The 26,362-nt window shown below is 43.0% G+C and overlaps 1 protein-coding gene across 2 annotated transcripts in view; it reads left to right on the plus strand.

Moving 5' to 3' along the window:
• The first annotated feature begins 5,152 nt into the window (after nucleotides 1-5,152).
• Tex9 (testis expressed 9) overlaps nucleotides 5,153-26,362 on the plus strand; it is a 28,371-nt gene continuing 7,161 nt past the window's right edge. The window contains exons 1-9 of one of the 2 annotated variants that reach the window (XM_042687972.1): nucleotides 5,153-5,185; nucleotides 5,281-5,372; nucleotides 9,694-9,757; nucleotides 10,853-10,929; nucleotides 16,968-17,016; nucleotides 17,717-17,799; nucleotides 21,738-21,901; nucleotides 23,660-23,742; nucleotides 24,142-24,315. In XM_042687972.1, coding sequence (XP_042543906.1) covers nucleotides 5,159-5,185; nucleotides 5,281-5,372; nucleotides 9,694-9,757; nucleotides 10,853-10,929; nucleotides 16,968-17,016; nucleotides 17,717-17,799; nucleotides 21,738-21,901; nucleotides 23,660-23,742; nucleotides 24,142-24,315 — 813 coding nt within the window. In that variant the 5' untranslated portion in view covers nucleotides 5,153-5,158. The remainder of the gene's footprint in view (nucleotides 5,186-5,280; nucleotides 5,373-9,693; nucleotides 9,758-10,852; nucleotides 10,930-16,967; nucleotides 17,017-17,716; nucleotides 17,800-21,737; nucleotides 21,902-23,659; nucleotides 23,743-24,141; nucleotides 24,316-26,362) is intronic. The other variant, XM_042687973.1, reaches the window with a different exon arrangement.

Raw genomic sequence — 26,362 nt, forward strand, 5'->3', positions numbered from 1 at the left:
CTGAGCCACCTTCCCAGCCCTTTATGCGTATAATCTTAGATATTCAGGAGGCATAGGTAGGAGGGTCACAAACTGAAACCAATCCAAAAACTAAGACCCTCTCTGAAAAAAAAACTAAAAGAAGGGGAAGGAAGGAGCATGACTCAAGTGATAGAGTATGCTAACAAGTACAAAGCTCTGAGTTCAAATCCCACTACTGCCTAGATAGATAGATAGATAGATAGATGATAAATAGATGATAGATAAAAAGGTCAAAACTGAAGTAACATACAGAGATCTATCAGTATATCAGGCAACTAACTACTAGAAAGAAAAGTTGGTAACAGAAACAATGTGATGCCAAGGGTCAGTGGCTCACACCTGTCATCCTAGCTACTCAGGAGACTGAGATCTGAGGATGAAGGTGCAAAGTCAGCTTAGCAGGAAAGTCTGTGAAACTCTTATCTGCAATTACCCAGAGATGGTACTGTGGCTCAAAGTAGTAGAGTGTTAGCCTTCAGCAAAAGAGCTCAGGGACAGTATCCAGGCCCTGAATTCAAATTCCACAATTGACCAAAAAAAAGTGAAAAAGATACAACTTAAAAACATCGTATTCTCATCAGAGCTTTACTGATGATGAACCTATATAAATCTCATATCATCAAAAGTTATGTTTATCATGTAACTTTTTTTTTTTTGGTCCGGTCATGGGGCCTGAACCTGGGCCTGTGCTGTCCCTCAGCTCTTCAGCTCAAGGCTAGCACTCTACCACTGGAGCCTCAGTGCCACTTCGGGCTTTTTTTTTCTTTTTACTTATGTGGTGCTGAGGAATGGAACCCAGGGCCTCATGCATGCAAGGCAAGCGCTCTACCACTGAGCCACCTTCCCAGCCCCTCTCAGGTAATTTTTGTCTACATTTTCATCATCCTGGCTGATGTTATCTACCTCATTGCTTGGTTTTCTAGCCGTCAGGTGCCAGAGGACAGGAGAGCTGTTGAGAAGTTGGGAGAAGATATGATGGCAATGTCTAGGTGTGACCCAAACATCCAGAGAAAATCTACATTGGAATTTGAGTAGTGGCAGATGTTAAACAAAACGTCTGTTTCATTAAGGATTAGCTTAAGAACTGGGATAATATGTATACTACATTCGGAGAGTAAAAAGAAGACACAAATGAACCAATACAGAGACTCACAAGGAGAGACATGATCTGAAGATTTCTTTAATACCCATTAAGAAAAGATGGATTAAAGCCAAGCGCTGGTGGCTCACACCTGTAATCCTAACTACTCAGGAGGCTGAGATCTTAGGATGGAGGTTCAAAGCCAGCCCAGGCAAAAAACTCTGTGACACTCTTTTTTTTTTTTTTTGTCAGTCGTGGGGCTTGAACTTGAACTCTGGGCCTGGACGCTGTCCTTCAGCTCTTCAGCTCAAGGCAAGCACTCTACCACTTGAGCTACAGCGCCACTTCTGGTTTTCTGGTGGTTTATTGGAGATAGGAGTCCCACAGTCTTTCCTGCCCGGGCTGGCTTTGAACCGTGATCCTCAGATCTCAGTCTCCTGAGTAGCTAGGATTATAGGCGTGAGCCACCAGAGCCCGGTGTCTGAGACACTCTTATCTCCATTTGACCACCAAAACACCTGAAGTGAAGCTATGGCTCACGTGGTAGAGTGCTAGCCTTGAGCAAAGAAAAAGCTAAGGGACCGACCAGCACACACATCACACACAAAGGAATGATTGGTGTTAGAACACCACAATGGTGAGGTATGTAATATTCATATTAAGCTTGTTTACACTGTATACATAAATATATATTTTAGGGTTGGGAATGTGGCTTAGTTGTAGACTACTTGCATAACATGCATGAGGCCCTGGGCTCAATTCCTCAGTACCACATAAAAAATATTAATAAAAATTTAAAAGATATATAAATATATATAAATAGTTGCTTAACTGGTAATAAATGACATTATTTTATTCCATAATAATAAACTGTTTCTTTTTCTTAATTTTAAATTTAAAAATTATTAGTGTAAATTATTGTACAAAAGGATTTAATCCTAACTATGCAGAAGGTTAAGATTATAGGATTGTGGCTCAAAGTCAGCCCAGACAGAAAAATCCATGAGGTTTTTTCATCTCCAATTAACTAGCAAAAAAAAAAAAAACAGGCTAGGGCTGGGAAGGTGGCTCAGTGGTAGAGTGCTGGCCTTAGATGCATGAGGCACTGAGTTCGATTCCTCAGCACCACATAAACAGAAAAAGCTGGAAGTGATGCTGTGCTCAAGTGGTAGAATGCTAGGCTTGAGCTGATACGCTCAGGGACAGCATTTAGGCCCAGAGTTCAAGCTCCATGACTGACAAAAACAAAACAAAACAAAAAACAAAACAAAACAAAACAAAAACCCAAGCTGGAGCACTGTCCCTGATTTTTGTTTTTGCTCATGCTAGCCTTCTACCAGTTGAGCCACTGCTCCACCTCTGGCTTTTTTGGTGGTGGAGATAAGAGTCTCTTGGGCTTTCCTGCCTAGGCTGGCTTTGAATCAAGATCCTCAGAGCTCAGCCTTCTGAGTAGCTGGAATGACAGGTGTGAACTACCTGCACCCAGCTCATCTTCTATTCTCTTGTTTTCCTCTGTCCATTGGAATAGGCCCAATTCCAATGCCAGTTTGAATGGATGGTGAATTCTCCATTTGAACTCAACCTTGCTATTCCATGACACAACTTATAACTGGGTAATTTCTCTTCCTGTCTCAGCCCCAGTTTAGGTCCCAGTATACCTCAGAGCCAAGCTGCTATATACATCAGCCCTGCTAAATACACCCAGGCATTAAATCTTCTAAAATGTTCACATGAATATATATTCCACATAGAATATCTTGTAAAACTACCTGCTTTCTGCTTTATTGTATGCATGCTTCTTTTAAGATCTTCTAATTACCTAATTTTGTGACAGACATTTTAATTTGTTGCCGGGTTTCGAGTTCCGTTTTGTTTGAGAGCCCTAGGAAAATTGCTCAAGTTGCTTTAATTAGTATCAATTTCGTTGTCAAATTTTCAAGATGAAGCCATTGTGTTTCAGCCTTATTTAAGCTGGAGCATTAAAATTAGTTGGGGATGTTTCAAGAATCACTCATTATGACCCAAATTTCAAGTTATTTTAAAGGCAACATTGAAAAAGAATTATTAATAAGTGCACATCTTATCTCTTTTAGCTATAGCATTTGCCAACTCCTATAAAAAATTAATTGCCAGCCAAAATTTGTATCTCTTTTCACTGCAGTTGTCTGTATTGGTAGAAGCAGAGGTTGAGTAATTTAGAAATAAATTAAATTTGTCTTCAAAGTGCTTTTGCCCTTACATTTGAATATAGGTGAGTCTGACATCTAAAGAATTCATGTCAAAATAACAAAGCTATGTTATTAACAAAAAAAAATCAGGAAGTTTCTTTTTCTTAAAAGTTGTTCTCCTACCTTGAAAGAAAGAAGCAAGCTAAGCTGAATTTAAATTAGTATTTTGTATACAGATGTTATGTGACAGGTATGGGAAGAATTTAGCAGTAGATTAAAAACTGTTGAAGTAAGATGGTCATGCCTGTAAGCCTAGCTAATTAGGAGGCTGTGATATGAAGATCGAAGTTCGAAGCCAGCTTGGGGAGGAAAGCCTTTGAGATTCTGATCTCCAGTTAACTACCAAAAGCTGGAAGCAGAGCTGTGGCTCAAGTGGTAGAGCACCAGCCTTGAGGAAAACAAAACCAACAACAAACTCAGGGACAGCACCCAGACCCTGAGTTAAAGCACCAGGACTGGGAAAAGAAGAAGCTAGTCTTGAGCATAAAAGCTCAGGGACAGTGCCCAGACCATGAGTTCAAGCTTTAGATCATGTACCCCCCACCCCCAACAACCACACCCACACCCACACACACAGAGAACCTGGGCATTGATTCAGCCTCCTTATAGATGAAAGGCCTCAGTAGTATCTAAAAGTTTCATCCACATTGAACATTTGGCTCCACATCAGCCAATGCAGTTTCTGCTGCATTGTTTTGTTTTGCTTTTTTGGTCAGTCATGGGGCCTGAACTCTGGGCCTAGGTGCTGTCCCTCAGCTCTTCAGCTCAAGGCTAGTGCTCTACCTACTTGAGCCACAGTGTCACTTCTGGCTTTTTCTGCTTATGTGGTACTGAGGAATGGAACCCAGGGCCTCATGCATGCAAGGCAAGCACTTTACCACTGAGCCACCTTCCCAGCCCTGATGCATTGTTTTTTAAGACTTCAGAAGACCTCACAGATTCTTGGACTCATTTTCATAGTGTGTAACAAATAATACTTGAGCTACCCAGAGCTGGCATCAGTGTCTATATTTTAGTCAGGAGATTTTTCCTTCAATACTGCAAAGAATTCTTCTATTTTGGCTGTGTTGTGCTGAGAGGGATGTACTTTTTTTTTTTGTCTGCAGGTCACCGGCACTGATCTTCTTGTAAGGTGGAGTCTGTCTCCAACATAGTCTCTTGATGGTGACATTCACAGTATATTTATTTCTTTATTTGTGCTGGTATTAGAAGTTGAACTTAGGTTCTGGGCACTATCCCTGAGCTTTTTCATTGAAGGCTAGTGCTCTACCACTTGAGGCACAGTTCCACTTCTGACTCTGTGGTGGTTTCCTGAACTTTCCTGCTTATTGTGGCTCCCAACTGTGTTCCTCAGATCTCAGCCTCCTGAGTAGCTAGGATGACAGATGTGAGCCACCGGTGCCCAAGTTAATATCTTAGTCATGCTGTAAATGTTGGCAATGAGAACTTTGGGACCAAACCCTTAAGTGCATTTCCAACAAAACAAATGAGGTAGGATTGGCTACTTCTATTTGGGAAAGCACAGCAGGGTAGGGAGCTTCCCTAATTATTACCTAGAAATAGACCTACCAACTGATTACTAATACTTAGATATAAACAGACCCGCCTGCCTTGATTGACACCTTGTCACCCTCAAATTGAATATATACCAGGCTCCAGAGCTCAATCCTCAATCCGTGTAGTACTACATCTCTACCACCAGATGGCAGAGCCTCAGCTCTGGGCTCACGAGCCTGAAGTGGGTCTAGTTTGGCGGGAGGCTGCTGGAAACTCCCGCGAGAAGATACGCGAGGATGCGCTGTCGCCTAGGTAACCGCGTCGCGTCAAGATGGAGGGACGGAGCCGCGGGGCTCGGGTCAGTCTGAATGGCAGACTCCCGCCTGCGGGCGGCGTGGTGGGTTGAGGCTCCGTCCAGTTGGCGGTCTGTGAACGATTCTGCCTGTTTTGCAGAGAGGCGGCGTTCCCGGGCCTCGGCTCGCGCCCCGGGCTGCGCGGCCCGCGGCCCCGCGCCTGGACCTGCTGGCCAAGGAGGAAGAATACAAGTGAGGACCGCGGCCCCCGCCTCCCTCCGCCGCCGCCTCCCGGCTTCCTTCATGATCGCGACTCTTTCCCTTTTTCTTTCTTGGGAAGCTCTCTCCTTCCCCCAGAGCCCCCCTTGATCTTTTTCACCTGTGAATGGCGCGGCCCATGCCTGGAAGTGTGTGTGGGGGGGTGTGGGGGGGAGGGGTGGGGTGGGGTGGGGGGTGGAGGGGGGGTCAGTGGGGAGGGAGGGAGAGAAATGACTGAGCGACGCTTGTCAAAGACCGTGGTCAGCCGCAGGAAAGGTTTTGCAAAAGGCGACTTCGATCTCAGGTCTCACGGGTAGGAATGAATGAGTGAATGAATGAATGACTGTAGAGTCGTGTGGTCAGTTTCAAGCTCCTGGAAGTGGTCGTTGGGTACTTTCGGGTGCTACCTCCCCTCCCCCTCTCACCCCTCCCCTCCCCCCCCCCCCCCCCCCCCGCCCCAGGAAATGAAGAGCAAACCAGCTGCAAAGTTTTAGGCAAAAAAAGAAAAAAAAAAGGTGCTTTTTTGTTTTCTAAATGGAAAGCATTTTTTTTGGGGGGGGGGGGTGGGGTGGGAGGTAGGGGGGTGGGGAGACAGGAATCAGGTTTGGGGAAAGGAGCTGCGGGAGTTTGCGTTCTCAGTGTGATTAGCAACTCTTCCTGAAAAAAAAGTGCTTTTTGGTGAGCTTCCATGCCTCTCATTCGCAGCCGCCAGGGTGATCTTTAGATTTGGTCACGTTATTCCATTCCATCAAACGCCGAGAGCGAGCCGGGCCTAGGTGGCTCACACCTGTAATCCTAGGTACCCAGGAGACTGACAGCTGAGGATGTCAGGTTCCAAGCCAGCCAGGGCAAGAAAGTCCATGAGACTCTTATCTCCAATGAAGCTCCAAAAAGCCAGACACTGGGCTGGCGCTCAAGTGGTAGAGCTCAAGCCTTGAGTGAAAAAGCCCAGGAACGGCTCCCAGGCCCCGCTGTGCCCAAGCCCTAGGACTAGCACAAAGCAACAAAAGAAAGAAAAAAAAAAAGAAGCCAAAATGCTTTCCTGTTCCCCTTCAAGATCTTGACAGCCGGATCTCCTATCCTTTATTGCTTAAAAACCTGTTAGTCCTTCATTTCTGCAAGCTTTTCTTTTTCTCCAGGGAAATGACCAGCTCTTCCTGAGTGTCCTTCTTTGAGAGACTTCCTTGCTGAGCTTTTCTATTGTTTTGTTCATTTTTCTTTGCAATTAGCATGGTTTGTTATAGTAAACCACTTAGGTTACTTTTCTTTCTTTTTCTTTGTTGTCAGTTGTTGGGCTTGAACTCAGAGCCTGGGTATTGTCCCTGAGGTCTTTTGATCAAGGCTAGTGCACTACAGCTCCACTCCGGTTTTTGAGTGGTTAATTGGAGGTAAGAATCTCACAGAGACTTTTCAGCCCGGGCTGGGGCTGGCTTCAAACTGTGATTCTCAGTTCTCAGCCTCCTGAGTAGCTAGGATTACAGGTGTGAGCCACTGGTACCTACTGTATGGTTTTTAAAGTAAAGTACACACAAGCCAACTTGCCCAGGAAGAGAATGCCTGCTGCCCCTCTGTGTTCAAATCAGTCTTGTTACCAAGATGAAAACTGCATTTATGCAACCAGATCTGTTGTTCCTTTGTGCTGGAACCAAAATAGTTGTTTTCTTTGTGTATTTTGTTGTTATTTAGTGTTACTAGAGTTTGAATTATGCTCCCAGTTGCCAAAACAATTATTTTCACTATCAAGTACCAGATAGAATTAAATACCTGCATACAGTAGGTGAACTGTTTGGTTATATGTACACATGTCTTGCAGCTGCTCTGGTCCATCATTGGGCTTATTAGAACCCTGCCTGAAAATACTCTAGTTGCTGCGTTTTTGTGGTGGAGACAGTTGGTAGTTATCTGTACTCTTGAGGCTTGCCTGTCTGAGGTGGAGGAGCAGAGCAACTCTGGCTAGGCCTGTGATGTGCGGAAGAGTAGAATGTGCATCCATTTTTCTAGGCAAGAATGTGAGTTCCTGAGTGTCTTGTGTTGCCACCCATATGTCTAAGTTACTCTAGGCAGTCTTCCATCACTCCTCTGGCTGCATTTCACTCCTCCAGGCTATGGGCAAAGGTTCTACAGATGTGGCTCTCCGTAACTCATGGCACTCACAAGGGCATCAGCTTCTGGCTGCTAAGTTGTTTGGCTTCTGTTCCTATTTACTGCTCTTATTTGAATTGTTTATTCTCAGTGCCAGGACACTTCTGAGTGAGTCTGGCTTACCAGTGGTGTTTTTGTTTTGTTTTGTTTTTGTGTGTGTGCTCATTCTGGGGCTTAAACTGAAGGCTGTCCCTAAGTTTTTTTTGTTCAAGGCCAGCACACTACCGCTTGAACCACAACTCCACTTCTGGCTTTTTTTGGGTGGTTAATTGGAGGAAAAGAGTCTCCTGAGCTTTCCTGCCATGGTTGGCTTTGAACCTTGATCTTTGGATCATTTTTAAAATGATTGTCTTTAGCTGTACAAAGGAGTTGTCATCTAACAAAGCAGTGTCACCCCTTTGTACATTCTCACTCATTTATCATCTACCTACCCCTTTTCTCTTATATGTAGAAGCTAGATGTAGCTTATAAACTTAGAAGTAAATACATTGGGTGGTGTGCAAGTATATATACAAACGTATTAACTAAAATATGGTACATTCATGTGAGATCTCAAATAGTGTAATTCCTTAGAAAGGCAAATTAAAGTTCAGCAAAAGAAAACACCAGAAGCAGATACTTGGAAGGGGGTGGGGTGGGGTGGGGTCAATGGGAAAAGGGTAAATGAATAAAGAGAAGAGGGGAGAATATAGACCAACGTAACAAGCTTTTCTTATTGTGCTTTTTGTTTTTGTTGTTGTCGGTCGTGGGGCTTGAACCCTGGACTTGGGCAGTGTCCCTGTGCTCTTCAGCTCAAGGTGAGCCACAGTACCACTTCCGGTTTTCTAGTGGTTTATTGGAGTCTCACATGGACTTTCCTGCCCAGGCTGGCTTTGAACCATGATCCTCAGATCTCAGCCTCCTGAGTAGCTAGGATTACAGGCATGAGCCACCGGCCCCTGGCCTTATTGTTCTTTTAACCAAGCAACCTTTTAGTTTTTATTCTAAAGGTGATGTACAGAGGAGTTATAGTTACATAAGTCGGGTGATGAGTACATTTATTTTTGAACAGTATTCCCCCTCCCTTGTTTTCTCCTGCTTTCCCTTCCCCTCTGACTCTCTTCCCCCTCAAATTGTAAAGTTTATTTCCAACATAGTGTCTTGGTGAGTATTGCTGTTGCATCGGTTCACGCTTGGTCCAATGGTTTCTGTGATTCCTTTCCCCTTCTCCAAATCAGATAAACTTCTATACAAGACAAAAGGTGCGGAAATAAAAAGCAGGGAATAAACCAAAGGAAAAATATGACAGCAAAAAGAAATAACTGCAAACAGTACCCCAAAAGCAACAAAAACCTCTTGTTTCTACATCTTGGAGTTCATTTCGATTAACATCATTTTATATGGTCATACATGGCTATTGAGCTATTGTAATTTTCTGCTAGGACTGTCCTAGGCATATACTAATTATTACCAATGAGGGAAACCATGGAGCCTATGTTTCTTTTGGTATGGCTTACTTCACTTAATATGATTTTTTCCGTTTCCTTAATGAATAGGGCGATAAGATTCTCTTTCTGATAGAAGCATAGAATTCCATTGTATACCTAAGATATGGAATTAACCCAGATTCCTGTCAGTAGATGAATGGATCAAGAAAATGTATATATACATAAAGTATATTTCTTAAACCATCAAACTATTAAGGCAACCTGAGCATGGAGATGGAGGTGATCATGTTACTTCTGATTCACCTGCCTGAAAAAACAAGTTTTTTTTTGACTTGTCAGCTTTTTATAACTTCAAAAGAACCATAAGGCTAGGCACTGGTGGCTCATACCTGAAATCCTAGCCACCAGGAGTCTGAGATCTGAGTACCACAGATTGAAGCCAGCCTGGGCAGGAAAAGTTAAGCACACCCACTTTCTTCCTCCTAAATTTTCCTCAGCTAAGTCACTTCCGTTGAAGGCCTGGGCTAAGGCCGTGGAATGGCCAAGACTTGTCCTGCCAGTTCCTGCACAGGTAGGAAGACTTGCATAAGTCAGAGATGAGTACTGATCATTGTGTTCCTGTTTGGATAAAAACGTCATGTGTATCTTCTAGTGTGTTGATTAGATTACTTAGTAACTTGTTATTGCTGACGTTTATTTTTTATTGGGATTTCAGCTTAACGCAATTATTGCTTTTCTGTTTTTAGGCGTTTGAATGCAGAATTGGAGGCCAAAACAGCTCGTCTGGTTCAGCAAGCTGAGGAAGTACTAGTAAGTAAATACACTGGTATTCCCTGTGGGTGCAAAGTTTTAAACTTTTTTTTTTATTGTGAAAATATTGTACAGAGGGTTACAATTACATGGGCAAGATAATGAGTACATTTCTTTTTCTTTGGGTCCAGTCGTGGGGCCTGAACTCTGGGCCTGGGTGCTGTCCCTCAGCTCAAGGCTAGCGCTCTACCACTTGAGCCATAGCGCCACTTCCGGCTTTTTTTTTCTTTTTTCTTATGTGGTGCTGAGGAATCGAACCCAGGGCCTCATGCATGCAAGGCAAGCGCTCTACCACTGAGCCACCTTCCCAGCCCTATGAGTACATTTCTTATCAAGCATTGTAGCCCACTTTTTTTTTTTTTTTGTACTGGTCCTGGGGCTTGAACTCAGAGACAAGGTGCTGTCCCTTGCTTTTCCCAGCTTATGGCTGGCACTCTACCGCATGAGACAGAGCTCCACTTCTGGCTTTTTTGTTGCTTAATTTGGAGATGAGCGTCTCATGAACTTTCCTGCCCAGGCTGGCTTCAAACTACTCGTCAGATCTCACACTCCTGAGTAGCTAGGATTACAGATGTGAGCTATCATCACCCTTTTTAACTTTGTAATTTAATGTATAACATACATATACAAGAGTACCCAATATGTCACACCCCAAAGTACCCAAAGCATAAACATTTAGCTGAACACATGACCACAAGCTGAACATTCATATATATATCCTGCTTTTGGTAGACATACATTTTCTAAAAGCCACTGGAAAATGTTTTCCACTTAGATTTAATAAGGACATTAATATTAACAATATTTTCTCACACCAAAATATTAATACTTAAGCGTATCTCTAGAATTAATGCTGATAATTCAATAAGGATATTTGAAATAAAATGAGTTCTAAATAAAAGTGGACTCAATGATAGTTGACTCAATAGAGCAAAACTGGGGTCAGCAGGACTTCCTTCTCCTGTGTAGCATTTCTAATTCAGTGCTTTGTCATCATAGGGGGTGAGGAGCCTGGGCAATGAGGGCTTGTGTAGATTCTAGGATTGTCTAGTGTTTGTGGTGGTACATATGAGTCACTCTTACTCATTTAACTAGAGAGATCAACAGGAAATACAATCTCAGCCTTTATCAACACACATCAAATCTTCTGAAGAAGGAAATGCCAGTTCAAGGTGAGTACAATGGTAACTACCATTACTATTTTTTTTTTTTGTCTGTGTGCTGAACCTGGGACTTGAACTCAGGGCCTGAGCACTGTCTCTGAGCTTTTGTACTCTCCCACTTTGAGCCACAGCTCCATTTTCAGCTTTTGTTGGTTAACTGGCGATGAAGAGTCTCATGGACTTTGCTGCCTAGGCTAACTTTGAACTGTGATCCTCAGCTTTCTGCCTCCTAAGTAGCTATGATTACAGATGTGAGCCACTGGTGCCCACTCTGGTGGTATTTTTAAGTTCAGTGGTATGTGTGGATCTTCTTCCCTGCAAATGTTAAAAAACTAATTTGAAGAAAAATAATATCATAGATAAAATAATAATTAAAAGCTTTTACTAGTCATGTACAAGTACTCTACCCACATTACTTCATGTAGCCTTCAAAGTATTATTGCAAACTAAATACTGTCCTCATTAAAAAAAAAAAAAAAAAAAAAGCCGGGCGCTGGTGGCTCACGCCTGTAATCCTAGCTACTCAGGAGGCTGAGATCTGAGGATTGCAGTTCAAAGCCAGCCCAGGCAGGAGAGACCGTGAGACTCCTATCTCCAATAAACCACCAGAAAACCGGAAGTGGCGCTGCAGCTCAAGTGGTAGAGCGCTCGCCTTGAGCTGAAGAGCTGAGGGACAGTGCCCAGGCCCAGAGTTCAAGCCCCACGACCAACAACAAAAAAAAAAAACAACTACAGATTATGGAAGTTCAGTAGTTTGCTCAGGAACAGGTAGAAAATGTTGTTTCAAGGAGGATTGGACCACGGTTGATATGTTTCCTAAATTTGCTTGCAGACACTATTCTACCTTTTATGATCGTGTGTGAAGATGACATAAATTAGTAAAGACATTACATGAACATCGTGTAAACTCACATGCCAAGCAATTTAGGAACAGATTTAACAGGAAAAGTTCAGGATCACCTGAATAACATCACAGAAGCTTACTGTCGTAGAGGTAATAGTGATCACTAACCATTCATTCCATGTCTCACAATTGCCGTTGGAAGCTTCCAGAACTAGACAATTTAGAAAGTTAAAATCACACCCTGGTGTGAGCAGCTTGCTGAAGTTTAAGGCTCCCTCCCTGCTGCCTGAAAGCGTCAGCTCTGTGTCTCGTGTGTCCCCCCATTGGCCAGTCATGGAGCATGTGTTAGCTCCCACAGCTGTGGTCAGCGCGCACTGCTTGTGCTCCAGGAGAAGGAATGTGTAGCCTGCCAGTGTGTCACAGGGCCGGCGCCTGCCGCTCACTCCATTCAGGACTCATTGTGCTGTCCGGTGTCATCCCAGGAATAATGGGACGGTTTTTATGTTTCTATTTTTAAATATATATATAAGGATAGTTTTTAATGTTTAAAACTGTAGCTAGATCCAGTCCAGGGGCTTGAACTCCAGGCCTGGGGACTGTTTCTGAGCTTCTTTTGCTCAAGGCTAGCACTCTACCACTTGAGTCACAGCACCACTTCCGGCCTTGTCTGTTTATGTGGTACTCAGGAATCAAACCCAGGGCTTCATTCATGCTAGGCCAGCACTCTACCACTAAGCCACATCCCAGCCTACACAAAGAGATCTCAACTCCACTCTCCCATTTTGCCCAACCCTATCCATACCCTCATTACATTTATAGCATACTTTGAACACAATGACTGCATTTGCCCACCCTCCTCCATTTGGTGTGTCCTCTCCTATTCTCTCCCCAAAAGTATGTTTCATTTTGTTAAGGGTTCACTAGTTGTACAGGAGACACACACCATTAGACTCGTCTCTGACTCTCTCATCTTAATTTGTCTCACAGCTTCTTATAGTCTCTTGTTACATAATTTATTTTATCACAGTTATTTGTTGTTAGTCTCTTCCTGTGCTGCTATATAAGTGAAACCGTAATCATCTATGTATACATATATGTAGATGTATGTCGCTGCCATTGTTTGGGGCCAGGGCCTGGGACGTGTCTTTGGCAGGTAAGGAGACTTCTGTACCGTAAAGAATTATAGCTGGGCGCTGGTGGCTCACACCTGTAATCCTAGCTACTCAGGAGGCTGAAATTTGAGGATTGTGGCTTGAAGCCAACCTAGACAGAAAACTCTGTGAGACTCTTATCTCCAGTAAACTACTCAGAAAAAGCCAGAAGTGGTGCTGTGGCTCAAGTGGTACAGTGCTAACCTTGAGCACAGAGTCTCACGGACAGTGCCCAGGCCCTGAGTTCAAGCTCAGAACCAGCAAAAAGAAAAAAAAAAGAATTACAGTCTTGGGATGAACTGGAGTTACAAAAATGGCACCAACTAGATCAGATAGGTAAGGGATTTACTAATTTTTGGAGATATATGTCAGCAAAAAAACCCCTTATGGATTAAATTTGTTTGTAGGTGCCTAACTCTTATAACTCTTCAGTGTCTTAAAGTCAAAAAGCAGAAGATGAGATCTGCGTGGCACTAGGTGGGTGTATTATTTGAACAACTTGCTGAGCTCAGAAACAAAAAAGGAATGTTACTAAAGTGGCACTTAACTGGTTTTATACTTGAAATACAAGGACATTATTCATTCATTAAGAACTAGCTATTGCGCTTCATCTAGTGAGTCCTGTCCTAGACATTCATCTTAGACATTAAAAGACAAACTTGCATATAAATGTTTATAGCAGTTTTATTCATAATTGCCTCAAATGTTCATGAAATGGTAAGTGGATGAACTACTTATGGCGTATGTATAAGATGGACTATTGGGCATTACACAGGGGTGGACCACTGGTGCAATGGCAGCGTGATGCTAGGTGAAGGGCTCCAGACTCAAATGTATACAGTGTCTATTGCCACGCATGTTTGATGACGGGCTGTGCTCTGGGAGCTCAAGGCTGGGCAGTTCCAGCCATGGGAACTTCAGGCAGAGTGTGGCTTTTCTGGGTGGTGCACATTTCTCAGCTGCGATAATCCTGTGAAACTGCTGTATGAGGCCAATCTTTGGTCCAAAATGTCGTTATGGGGCTCATTATAGTGTTTGACATTCTGGAAAAGTCAAAAATAGAAACAAGCTAGATGCCTGTGGCTCACCGCCTGTCATCCTAGGCACTCAGTAGGCTAAGATCTGAGGATCATGAAAGTTTGTTGAAGCTTTTATCTCCAAGAACCACCAGAAAGCCAGAAGTGGAGTTGTGGCTCAAGTGGTAAAGCAGTAGCCTTGAGTAAAAAAGCTTAGGGATAGTGCCCAGGTCCTAAGTTCAAACCCCAGGACTGGCACAAAAGCAAGCAATGGTGAGGACATCTCTCTTTTCCCGAGTCAGGTGGAGTTCTTCACGCTACTGTTTGTCCAGGTCACTGTCACTGTGTGGAATATGACACTTGATTATCCATGGGGAAGATGAAGATGGGGGTCTGTTCTGTAAAGATCTCATCCATTTCAGGCTGGGACTGTGACACACCTGGACACCAATCACAGGCAGCATGCCCGTCCTAGGTTCACAACCACGCTTACTCTCAGAAAATATCTACCTTCCTGTAGTATCTTACACGTCCTCCAGTCTGCTGGAAGCAAGGCTCACCTGCAGAGCATTTCTGATTTAAAAAGGCCTTCCTAGAGAGGTTTCACAGAAGTCAGCAGAATACTGTGACACTCCATTTACATAGGAGTATGATACCGAATCTTATCCCCGTGAAACCCTAAGGACACAGGTAGCAGTTGTATATCTTAGCTGATGAGGTTGTGCAGATGTGGGTATGGGGAGTGTGATGGAATGCCTTGCTACTACTGTGGCCTGTTTTCTTTTTCTTTTTTTTTTTTTTGGTCCGGTCATGGGGCCTGAACTCTGGGCCTGGGCGCTGTCCCTCAGCTCTTCAGCTCAAGGCTAGCGCTCTACCACTTGAGCCACAGCACCACTTCTGCCTTTTTTTTTTTTTTCTGCTTATGTGGTGCTGAGGAATCGAACCCAGGGCCTCAGGCATGCAAGGCAAGAGCTCTACCACTGAGCCACCTTCCCAGCCTATGTGGCCTGTTTTCTAAGATAGGAATGTAGATGCTGTAGACCACTGATGAGAGGTAGGCAAACTTTTGTAAAGCACTATTGTTTCTGGATTCATGGGCCAACAGTCCGGCTCACTACCACTCTCCACTGCTGCCTGGCAAGAGCACACAGCCACTGCTGCATGTGGTGGATTCACGTGTGCCATCGTCCACAGCCTCTCATAAATACTTGTAAACTACAAATTATTTAAAAAATGTAAGCCGGTGGCTCACACTCATAATCCTAGCTGCTCAGGAGGCTGAGATCTGAGGATCGTGGTTCAAAGCCAGCCCCGGCAGGAAAGTCTGTGAGACTCTTATCTCCAGTAAACCACTCAGAAAACCAGAAGTGGTGCTGTAGAGCGCTTGCCTTGAGCTGAAGAGCTGAGGGACAGTGCCCAGGCCCAGAGTTCAAGCCCCATGACCGACAAAAAAAAAGAAAATGTAAAAGAAGATATGCATAAGAATTTGAATTAGATGGATCCATTTATTCAATATACTTTTACTTAATTCCTGTGTAAGACTTTCTACATGTCATGCCCTGCCAGGTTTTAGGCATCACACAGAAAGGCCCGATCCTGACGCCTGCCTTCCTGTTCACAGTGTACCTGGGAGCAAAAGCTGCAATCACTGTAGCTGCAGAACACTTACATCGAGAGTGCCTACCATCAAAAGCCTGGTGGTCACTCATTTTAAGAATGGGTTACTTTGGGGCTGGGAAGGTAGAGCGCTTGCCTTGCATGCCTGAGACCCTGGGTTCGATTCCTCAGCACCACATAAGCAAAAAGAAAAAAGCCGGAAGTGGTGCTGTGGCTCAAGTGGTAGAGCGCTAGCCTTGAGCTGAAGAGCTGAGGGACAGCGCCCAGGCCCAGAGTTCAGACCCCACGACCGGACCCCCCCCCAAAAAATTCTGTTCACTAAAACTAGTGTCCCACTTTTCTATTAAAAACATTCACACAGAGCTGGGAACGTGGCTTAGTGGTAGAGTGCTTGCCTAGCGTACATGAAGCCTTGGGTTTGATTCCTCAGTGCCACATAAATAGAAAAAGCTGCAAGTGGAGCTGTGGCTCAAGTGGTAGAGTGCTAGTCTTGAGCAAAAGATGCTCAGGGACAGTGCCCAGGCCCTGAGTACAAGACCTAGGACTGGCAAAAACAACATCAACAAAAAAAACCCCCAATATTCATACAAAGCCGGGCGCTGATGGCTCATGCCTGTAATCCTAGCTACTCAGAAAGCTGAGATCTGAGGATTGTGGTTCAAAGCCAGCACAGGCAAGGAAAGTCCATGAGACTCTTTTTTTTTTTTTTTTTTAATTTTTTTTTTTGTCAGTCGTTGGGCTTGAACTCTGGGCCTGGGCGCTGTCCCTCAGCTCTTCAGCTCAAGGCGAGCGCTCTGCCACTTGAGCTACAAAGCCACTTCCGGTTTTCTGGTGGTTTATTGGAGATAGGAGTCTCACAGTCTCTCCTGCCCGGGCTGGCTTTGAACCGCGATCCTCAGATCTCAGCCTCCTGAGTAGCTAGGATTACAGGCGTGAGCCACCAGCGCCCGGCTTTCCATGAGACTCTTATCTCCACTTTACCACCAGAAGACCAAAAGTGGCACTGTGGCTCCAGTGGTAGAATACTCACTTTGAGCTGAAGAGCACAAGGACAGTGTCCAGGCCCAGAGTTCAAGCCCCATGACCAAAAAAACCCATTCACACAATGTTTCTTTTCAGGAGTGAATTATTTAATTGAAGCACTTTTTAATGACTAATTTATTTCAAATAAATTAACACGAAGAATCAGAAACATAGCAAAACATAGCTCTGTTCATATACATGCTTTATTAAAAGTAATTATAGAAGTATATTTCTATACAAAATTTATATAGGAACCTATTATAGAGAGATCAGATTAGCAAATGACTGATGAGAATTAGAGCAATAGTTGTGCATTTTGCTTTTAACAGTTCTATTGAATTTCATGGTGTCTCAGCTTTGTGTCATCTAGTATTAATGTTTATTTTTGGTCTGTAGAGGCCTGTTGTCATCTGAAGGGCTAATTCATCTACATTCAGATACCAAGGTATGAAATCAAACTTTCTGTGAATAGTTACATTCTATAGAAGTTACTTTTCCTTAAGACTTAGAAAAAAAAGAGTTTGATTCATTAGAAATGGGATGTAAAGTTAATATTCAGAAGGAATGCATTCAGGTAAGTGTTGTTGACAAGTGGAATAATTTTTTTTCTCTTTTGGTCGGCTGTGGGGCTTGAACTCTGGGCCTGGGCGCTGTTCCACAGCTCTTCTGATCAAGGCTAGCACTCTACCACTTGAGCCACAGCGCCACTCCAAGTGGAATAATTTTTATCTTATAATTTCTCTGAGTGGAGTAGTGGACAAAATTCTAAGTAAAATGAGTTTGTAACATGAGGCTTTCTTTTCTTTTTCTTTTTTGTTGGTCGTAGGGCTTGAACTCAGGACCTGCTATGCCCTGTCCCTGAGCTTTTTTGCTCTGCCACTTTGAGCCACAGCTTCATTTCCAGGTTTCTAGTGGTTAACTGGATATAAGAGCTCATGGACTTTCCTGCTTGAGCTGGCTTTGAACCACCATCCTTAGATCTCAGCCTCCTGAGTAGTTAGGATTACAGGCGTGAGCCACCAGTGCCTGGCTTATAGCCATTCTGATTTGTAGCAAAATAGCAATTCCATGGGCTAGGAAGTTGCTTTCCTTGGCAAATGATTAGACTCTGATTAATTAATATAGTTTTAATTCTTTCCATGTAGCCAAAGGCCAAAAACATTGTTCCTATAAACAAGGTTCAAAACAAACTGCACTCTGGAAAAAAAGGAAGACAAACAAATTCAAGGTATTGTATAGTTCAGGAAGTATGACTTTCATTTTTAGTTTTATAATTCTCAGTACTCTTTATTCTTAATTATGAGTTTTTATACCTTTAGTAATAAGGCATACAATATATACCTGGTCCACAACCAGGAATTTAAACCATTTCTACTTTGAGAAGTTTTTACAATAGTTAATGAACATTTTGTGATATTCTCCTGTGCAAAATCATTGTACTCCAAAAAATTTTTCTATGCCTGTCTTGGGGCTTGACCTCGGGGCCTGACCACTGGCTCTGAACTTTCGTGCTCAAGGCTGGGGCGCTATACCTCTTGAGCCACAGCTCCGTTCTGGTTTTTCCTTTCTTTCTTTCTTTCTTTTTTTTTTTTTGTAGAAGAGTTTCATGGTTTTTCAGGCCAGGCTGGCTTTGAAACACGATTCTCAGATCTCAGCCTTCTGAGTAGGATTGCAGCTGTGGGTCTTGTATTCATTTATTATTTTGGTAATACCAGGGTTTAGGTTAAGGGCCCTTACATTTGCTATGATGGTGTTCTAATACTGGAACCATGTCTCCCCCCCCCACCTTTTTTTTTTTTTGGTGCCAGTGCTAGGGTATGAACTTAGGGCCCGATGCTGTCCCTGAACTTTTTTTGCTCAAGGCTAGCCTTCTTCTACTTGAGCCAGCCACAGCTCCACTTCCAACTTTTTGATGGTTAATTGGAGATACGAGTCTCACAGACGTTCCTGCCTGGGCTATAGCTTTGAACCTGGATCCTCAGGTGTGAGCCCGAGGCACCTAGCTTGTTATTTTTAGGATAGGGTGTCATGCCTGAGCTATGATCCTATTACTTTTAGACTTCCCTTCGTTGCTAGGTTCACAGGCATGCACTGACCAGGTCCAGCTTCCCTCTGTGGAGCTCCAGCCTGAAGGACTTTTCTTCCCCAGGCTGGCCTGGAACCTCCGCCTTCCCATCCTGTGTAGGCTGGGCTGACAGGCACACACTACTGCACCCAGACTATGGGTTGAGGAGTTTGGTGAACTTTTTCTCACCAGGCTGGTTGCAAACCAAAATCTTTCTGATCTCAGCCTCCCACATAGCTAGGATTCCAAGCAGGAGCCACTGGGGCCCGGCTTCTGTTTGTTATTTTAAGCAAGACACTTTCTTAGCTCTGAGCACTCGGCCTGGTTCTCTCAAGTAGTCTAGTCTATTTCTTGAGTATTTAACACACTGGCATACATTACTGTATAACGGTAAGGTAAGAATGATTGGCATACTCTCAGACTACATTGTAACTATAATTTACATTCAACTGTTTTTGGTGAGATCAAATTCAAGTCCGTTATTACTTTAAGCATAAAAGAGGATCCAGCTGGGTGCTGTCACGCCTGTAATCCTAGCTACTCAGGAGGCTGATATTTGAGGATCGAAGTTCAAAGCCAGACCAGGCAAGAAAGTCTGTGAGACTCTTTATTCATTTTTTTTTTTTTTTTTGTCAGTTGTGGGGCTTGAACTCTGAGCCTGGGCCTCTTCAGCTCAAGGCTAGTGCACTACCACTTGAGGCACAGCGCCACTTCTGGTTTTCTGGTGGTTAATTGGAGATAAAAGTCTCACAGGCTATCCTGCCCAGGCTGCCTTTGAACCGTGATTCTCAGATCTCAGCCTCCTCAGTAGCTAGGATTACAGGCCTGAGCCACTAGGGCCCGACTTGTGAGACTCTTACCTACAATAAACTACTCAGAAAAAGCCAGAAGTGGCACTGTGACTCAACTGGTGAAGTGCTAGCCTTGTGCACAAAGAGGCCCAGGGATAGCATGTAGGCCTTGAGTTCAAACCCCAGGACTTGCCAAAAAAAAAAAAAAAAAAAAAAAAGTGAGGGGGATCTAAAAGGCTGTCAAGGATAGGGAAGTTTCTAGAAGAGGAAGAAGCCTGGACTGTACCAACCAGCCACCTATTGCTTGTCAGGAAGTTATTAAATGGACATGTCTGTTTCTGAAGATAAAAATGTATGATTCTGGGAAATTTTTGTGTCTTTTAATTGCTAAAAACAACTTTTTTTTAAATAAAAAGGAAGAAAAGTGAGTGAAGTGATAGGAAGAGAAATAATATAAATTCGATGGAAAACTATGTGCATCACTGGAAACAAGTTACCTTGTTTCCTGACTTCACATTTACTTTTTAAGGAAAATAGGGTTATTCTAAGTAGAATTCTGAAGTTTTTTGTTTTTTTTTTGGGTCCAGTCGTGGGGCCTGAACTCTGGGCCTGGGCGCTGTCCCTCAGCTCTTCAGCTCAAGGCTAGCGCTCTACCACTTGAGCCTCAGCACCACTTCTGGCTTTTTTGTTTTTGCTTATGTGGTGCTGAGGAAATGAACCCAGGGCCTCAGGCATGCAAGGCAAGCGCTCTACCACTGAGCCACCTTCCCAGCTCAGAATTCTGAAGCTTTTTATTTTTCTTTTTTAGATTAAGTAGTTGTATAAAGAGGTTACAATCCCTAAATGAGGTTCTGAGTATAATGCATCTTGGTCATTGTCACCCCTTCCATTGTTCTGCCCCTTTCCCTATTCTCAAGTGATTCCATTCAATTTTTACAGATTTTTACAGTGAATATAATTTGCTCATCCTCCCTCCATTCAAGTGTTTCCCCATTGTTCTCCCCCCCAAATATGTTTCTGCTTCCTGATATTCATGTTTTTTTTAGGCAGTTCATTAGTTATTCAGAGTATACCTTTGGACTGAATCTTTTTTCCTTTTTTTTTTTTGTTGGTCATGGATCTTGAACTCAGGGCCTGGGCACTGTCCCTGAGCTGTTTCTGCTCAAGACTAGCACTTTACCACCTGAGCCACAGTGCCACTTCTGGCTTTTTTCTGTGTATGTGGTACTGAGAATCAAATCCAGGGCTTCATGCCTGCTACACAAGCATTCTACCACTAGCCCACATTCCCAGCCATGGACTGAAGCTTTATGTGTTGAAAATAGGTAACTGAGCATTGGTGGCCATGCCTGTAAGCCAAGCTACTCAGGAGGCTGAAATCTGAGGATCAGATTTCAGTTCAAAGCCAGCCTGAGCAGGAAAGTCCATGAGACTCTTGCCTCCAGTTAACTACAAAAAGCTGGAAGTGGAGCTATGGTTCAAGTGGTAGAGTGCTAGCCTTCAGCAAAAGCAGCTCAGGGACAGTGCCCAGGTCCTGAGTTCAAGCTTCAGTATTGGCACCGAAAAAAGAAAAAGGCTTTTGGAATTATAGAATCATTGTGATTTTCTTCAGTACCTTTGGAAATGACTGATTTCATATTTCTTTCTCTACTGAACAGCAACAAAATAATCTGATCCACCTTAGAATGTGTTCCCCTAGATGGGAAAAAATGCTGAGTTTCATTAAGCTGGTGACTATTTGCTCTGTAGTTGTTTAGTAAGGTTATTACTCTCGGTTGTGTGCAGAATTCTGGCCAGTTTTTACAGATACTGTCCAGCAGCTAGATATGATGTAGGAGACCAAGGTCAGTCCTTAGTTTTGATGTTCATGAGTTAAGAGGAAAGTTCTAGACCACTTAACCTCACAAAGCCTTCTCCAGCTCTGTGGTGTGTGATTCAGAAAATCTCCTAAGCCTATATTTTGTTCTGTGTGTATGTGCCAGTACTGAGGCTTGAACTCAGGGCCTTATGCTACCCTTTAGCTTTTTCACTCAATACTGGTGCTCGACCACTTGAGCCAAAGCTTTTGCTGCTTAAGTGGAGATAATAGTCTCGGATTTCTCTTTCCATGGGTTCTCCTTGAACTGTGATCCTCAGATCTCAGCCTTCTGAATAGCTAAGATTACAGGTGTGAGCCACCAGCGCCTGGCTACTAAGTCTCTTATAATGTAGCCCTTGAAAGTATCAATTGTAGATTTCATTATGTTTCAAATTTGCACTAATTTTGTCTGTGTTATTTAAAGTCATAGCATCTCTTTCTACCTTTTGGAGGTACACTAGCGTGCAGACAGCCAGCGATGTTGCCCTGCCAGAGGATTGCTCAGACTTTTCCCTTGCAAAGACAATTAGCAAAATTGAAGGACAGCTGGAGGAAGGCTTCCCTGAGCACACAGATGATGACATTTTCTCCAGCATGAATACAGGTATAGGGACAGGTGAGTTTTGTTTCAAAGAAATCTCATACTCTAATCGTAATGTGGTGATTTGCGGGATGAACAGGGTTCTAGATGAAATAAAAGAGGCCTTGATGACCAGGCGCCAGTGGCTCCCACCTGTGATCCTAGCTACTCAGCAAGTTGAGATCTGGGGATTGCAGTTCGAAGCCAGTGCGGGGCAGGAAAGTACATGAGACTCTTATTTCTAATAAACTACCAAAAAGCTGGAAGTGGAGCTGTGGCTTAAGTGGTAGAGCTCTGACAGTGCCCAAGCCTCAGGACCAACACACACAAAAAAGATAAGCCATGATCAGTACTTATTGAAGATAGGTAGTGACCAAGTGGGGATTGATTGAACCTTTCTATTATTGCATATACATTTGATATTCTCTATTATAAAGTGTAAAAGTTAAGGCAACACAATTTTTTTGTGTTTATCAAATAGTTTTGAGGTAAAATTAAAATGTGCACTAGCAGCTGGGCCTGAGAGTGTATGCCTGTAACCCCAGTAACCTGGAGACTGAGCCAGAGGCTCGTGAGTTCCAGGCTGGTCTGGACTACATGGTGAGACCCTGTCTCAAAGACACCCCCCCCCCCCCCCCCCCCCGGCAACCTATGGCTTAGCATTAATACAAAAACAGTGTCTCTGAATTTTATTTTTATTATATCTTGCCTACTGCACATCAGTATATGGAAAAGGAGGAGCGTACCTGTTATAGCATCAGGTACAATAACCAGGTGAGCTTCCTAACAAATTTAATTTTTCTTCTCATTCACTCATCACTAGGAAAAAAATGTACGATTTCAAACTGTCTCTAAAAGCATGACATAATTACCAGTAATGCTTCTAAGATAGTTGAATTTAAGGGGAGTCACCAATGTTATTGAAACAATTGAGCATGTTTCTATACTAAGTTACTGTGCGGAACAAATCATTGTGACGTCAGGCAAGCCACTTGTCGCTTCTCAGTCAGACCCATGTTAGAGCTGCATGATTTTGTCTTTAAACAATCTCTCATATTGTGAAAAAAAACTCTGAAGAGTTTTGAGTTGCATATGATTTTGTTTAGTAGTTCATTTATTTGTTCATTGCATTTAGGAAATGGGGGGAGGGAGGAGGAGCGAAAGACCAAGTCATTTGCCTTTGGTCTCTGTTCAGGTGTCTTCCAGGTGCTGATTGCTCTAAGTGCACAGTCCCCATGGCCCTGCTTTCCCATACAGAGAACCAGGACCCAGAGAAAGCAGTGCCGCACGCCCGGCACTGCTCCTCCGCTGAGGCTCTCTTCCGCCCTCAGCGTCTCCCCTCTGCTGTCCTGCCCTAATCCTACCCTACAAGCTTGCTCGGTAGGACTGGATTATGGTAGGGATGGAAAGATCTAGAGGAAATTGGGAGCAGATTCCTTTGGGATCCGAAGCTGGGTTTTGCTAGAGAAGAAGGATTTGTGTTTGGGGACATTTCCTCTCGGGGATCACTGCGCGTTCTGTTTGATGTGTTCTGTAGCATCGTGCTAAGGATGAATGCAGTCCACCAAACGTGGCCACTCATTGTCCCTTCCTCTTTTCACTCAGTTCCACCGACACAGTTCCTTGCTATTTTTAGCCAACTATACGTATTTCTCACTTACATTACGGATATTTAATGTCTTTTGTATTCCTTACCATGGAACGCCTAATAAGAGTCCCAATTTTGAGCATTTCCTCCTCATAAAATATGGTCTGTTTTGATTGCGATAATAAGTATAATCATTGACTCCACAGAGACACAGATCAGATTTCTAAAGGCCAAACTCAATGTTATGCAGGAGGAATTGGATAAAGTTGTATGCGAATGCAATAAAAAGGTAAGTTTTAAAAATATCTCATTAGACATGCTTTATAATTCAGAGACTTCTGAGAGACAATTTCAATTACATTTTTAAAAGGTAGCCATGTTCAGATATAATCCACAGTTTAGAAATTGTATATAGGTACTGAACTTTATTCTGAGAGGTTGCATTATTAGAGGTCAAGAATTTGTAAACTTTACATGAAACTTGTTACATATATATTAAACTGATGGACAGAATAAAAAATTTTTAGAAACTTATCAAAAAGGTAAGCAACTAAACATGAAATATCTTCTATTTTTATATTTTTATTTGTTAAACAGGTATAAATATCTTACTAAGAAATATATGAAGCTTTTTTGTTCACTGTTCTGTTTTGATACAAATCTTTTGCAATTTTCACATAATCTATAGGAGGATGAAATTCATGATTTAAAGTCACAAGTGAAAAGTTTTGAAGAAGATTGCTCGAGAAAGCAGCGAACAATCACTGCGCAACTGTCCCAAATAGAAAAATACAAAAATCTTTTTGAAGAAGCAAACGCAAGATGTGATGGGCTGCAACAGCAGCTGCTGGCCGTAGAAAAGGTTATCATTTTACACCTTCATTCAAAGAAGTTCAGAAGCTGTTCAAGCCATGTTTGTGTCATTGTTTCATTATTTAGTTGTTAGTGTTTACTGAGAACTCTCTCTCCCCTTACTTACATATACAGGGGGTGGGGTTTACTCGGGGTCTAGGCACTGTCCCTGAGCTTTTGTGCTCTAGGCTAGTGATCCACTTCTGGCTTTCTGGCGGTTAATTGGGAATAAGAGTCTCACAGACTTCCCTGACTAAGCTGGCTTTGAACCAAGATCCTCAGATCTCAGCCTCTTGAGTAGCTAGGAGTAAAGAAAGGTATGAGCCTCTGGCACCCTTCAGGGGCAGTATTTTTAACAACTGTATTGAGAATTCACGCTTCATCTGGTTAAAGCCTACAGTTCATTTAGTGTGTTATAGAAAACTATAACCAGGATGGCCTCAAAGAGATGCCCCACCCTCTCGCCGCCACGCCCAGCTCAGCTCTGCCCTCACAGTCCCTTCTAGCCTCTAGGGGCTGCTACTCGATTTTCTGTCTCAATAGTTGTTATCTGTTTTGGTAGTTTCTTACACACTGACTTATCCATGTTGTGATCTTTTTTTTTGACTGACTGCTTTTGACATGCTTTTTTGTTTTGGTCAGTTGTGGGGCCTGAACTCTGGGCCTGGGCGCTGTCCCTCAGCTCTTCAGCTCAAGGCGAGCGCTCTACCACTTGAGTCACAGCGCCACTTCTGGTTTTTTGGTGCTTAATTGGAGATAAGAGTCTCGTGGACTTTTTGTTTATGTTGTAAAAACACAGCTTTACTTTAGTGTCACTACAAATAGGAATTCTTTTCATGTTTTTAATACATATGTTTTCATTTTTAAATAATTTTTTATTGATATTAAATGATTACATAAATTTCACAAATTTGTGGGATAGTGATACTTAAAGTCACATTTTAACCTGAACAAGGCAAACTGTCATTATCATGGTCTATGTGTGAACTTTCCTGCCCAGGCTGGCTTTGAACCAAGCGAAATCCTCAGATCTCAGCCTCCTCAGTAGCTAGGATTACAGGCGTGAGCCCTTGGCACCAGATGACATGCTTTTAAGGTCTGTCTGTGTTGTAACACTCATCAGCATAGCTTCATTAATCAGTATTTTGTTTTTGTCTGTCATGTCCAAGGCTGGTGCTCTACCAGTTTGAACCATAGTTTCATTCCAGTTTTCTGGTGAATTGGAGATAGTCTCACAGACTTTCCTGCCCAGGTTGGCTTTGAACTGTGATCCTCAGAGCTCAGCCTTTTGAGTAGCTAGGATTATAAGCTGACAGTGCCTGGCAGTATTTTATTTATTTAGGTCAGTCATGGGGCTTGAACTCTGGGCTTGGGCGCTGTCCCTCAGCTCTTCATCTCAAGGTGAGCACTCTACTGCTTGAGCCACAGCGCCACTTCCGGTTTTCTAGTGCTTTATTGGAGAGAAGAGTCTCACGGACTTTCCTGCCCAGGCTGGCTTTGAACTGAGATCCTCAGATCTCAGCCTCCTGAGCAGCTAGGATTATAGGCGTGAGCCATCGGTGCCTGGCAATAGTATTTTATTTTTATTGAAAGTATATCCCATGATATGGTTATCATACTATTTATTTATGTGCTGGAGACTGAACTTAGGTTCAGTCTAGGTTGAGCAAGTGCTCAACCACTGAGCTACACCACCTACCCCAACACATTTATCTTGTATATTTGTTTTTACCATTTAGCTATTTTGAAAACGCTGCTATGAATATTTTAACTGTTAAATATGGACAAATGTGGACATCTTTTCATTTCTAATTATATATCTAAAGTAATGGCAAGTCAGATAGTAATCCTGTGTTTGGCTTTCTAAGGAACTTCTGTTTTCTAAATGTGCTGCACCATTTTTTATTCTACACTAGCAGAGCATGCTGGCCAGTACATTCTTTTATCCCAGCTGAGTAATTAATTTCCTCCTCCTTTTGTCCTTTGTTCAGGGTTCAATGAAACCACTTTGAAATGCTTCTGTAAAGGTGTTAAGGGTAGATTTTTATTTATTTATT

This window comes from Dipodomys spectabilis, unplaced genomic scaffold (assembly GCF_019054845.1).
Source record: "Dipodomys spectabilis isolate Male_0828 unplaced genomic scaffold, ASM1905484v1 ptg000108l, whole genome shotgun sequence".
Taxonomy (NCBI): domain Eukaryota; kingdom Metazoa; phylum Chordata; class Mammalia; order Rodentia; family Heteromyidae; genus Dipodomys; species Dipodomys spectabilis.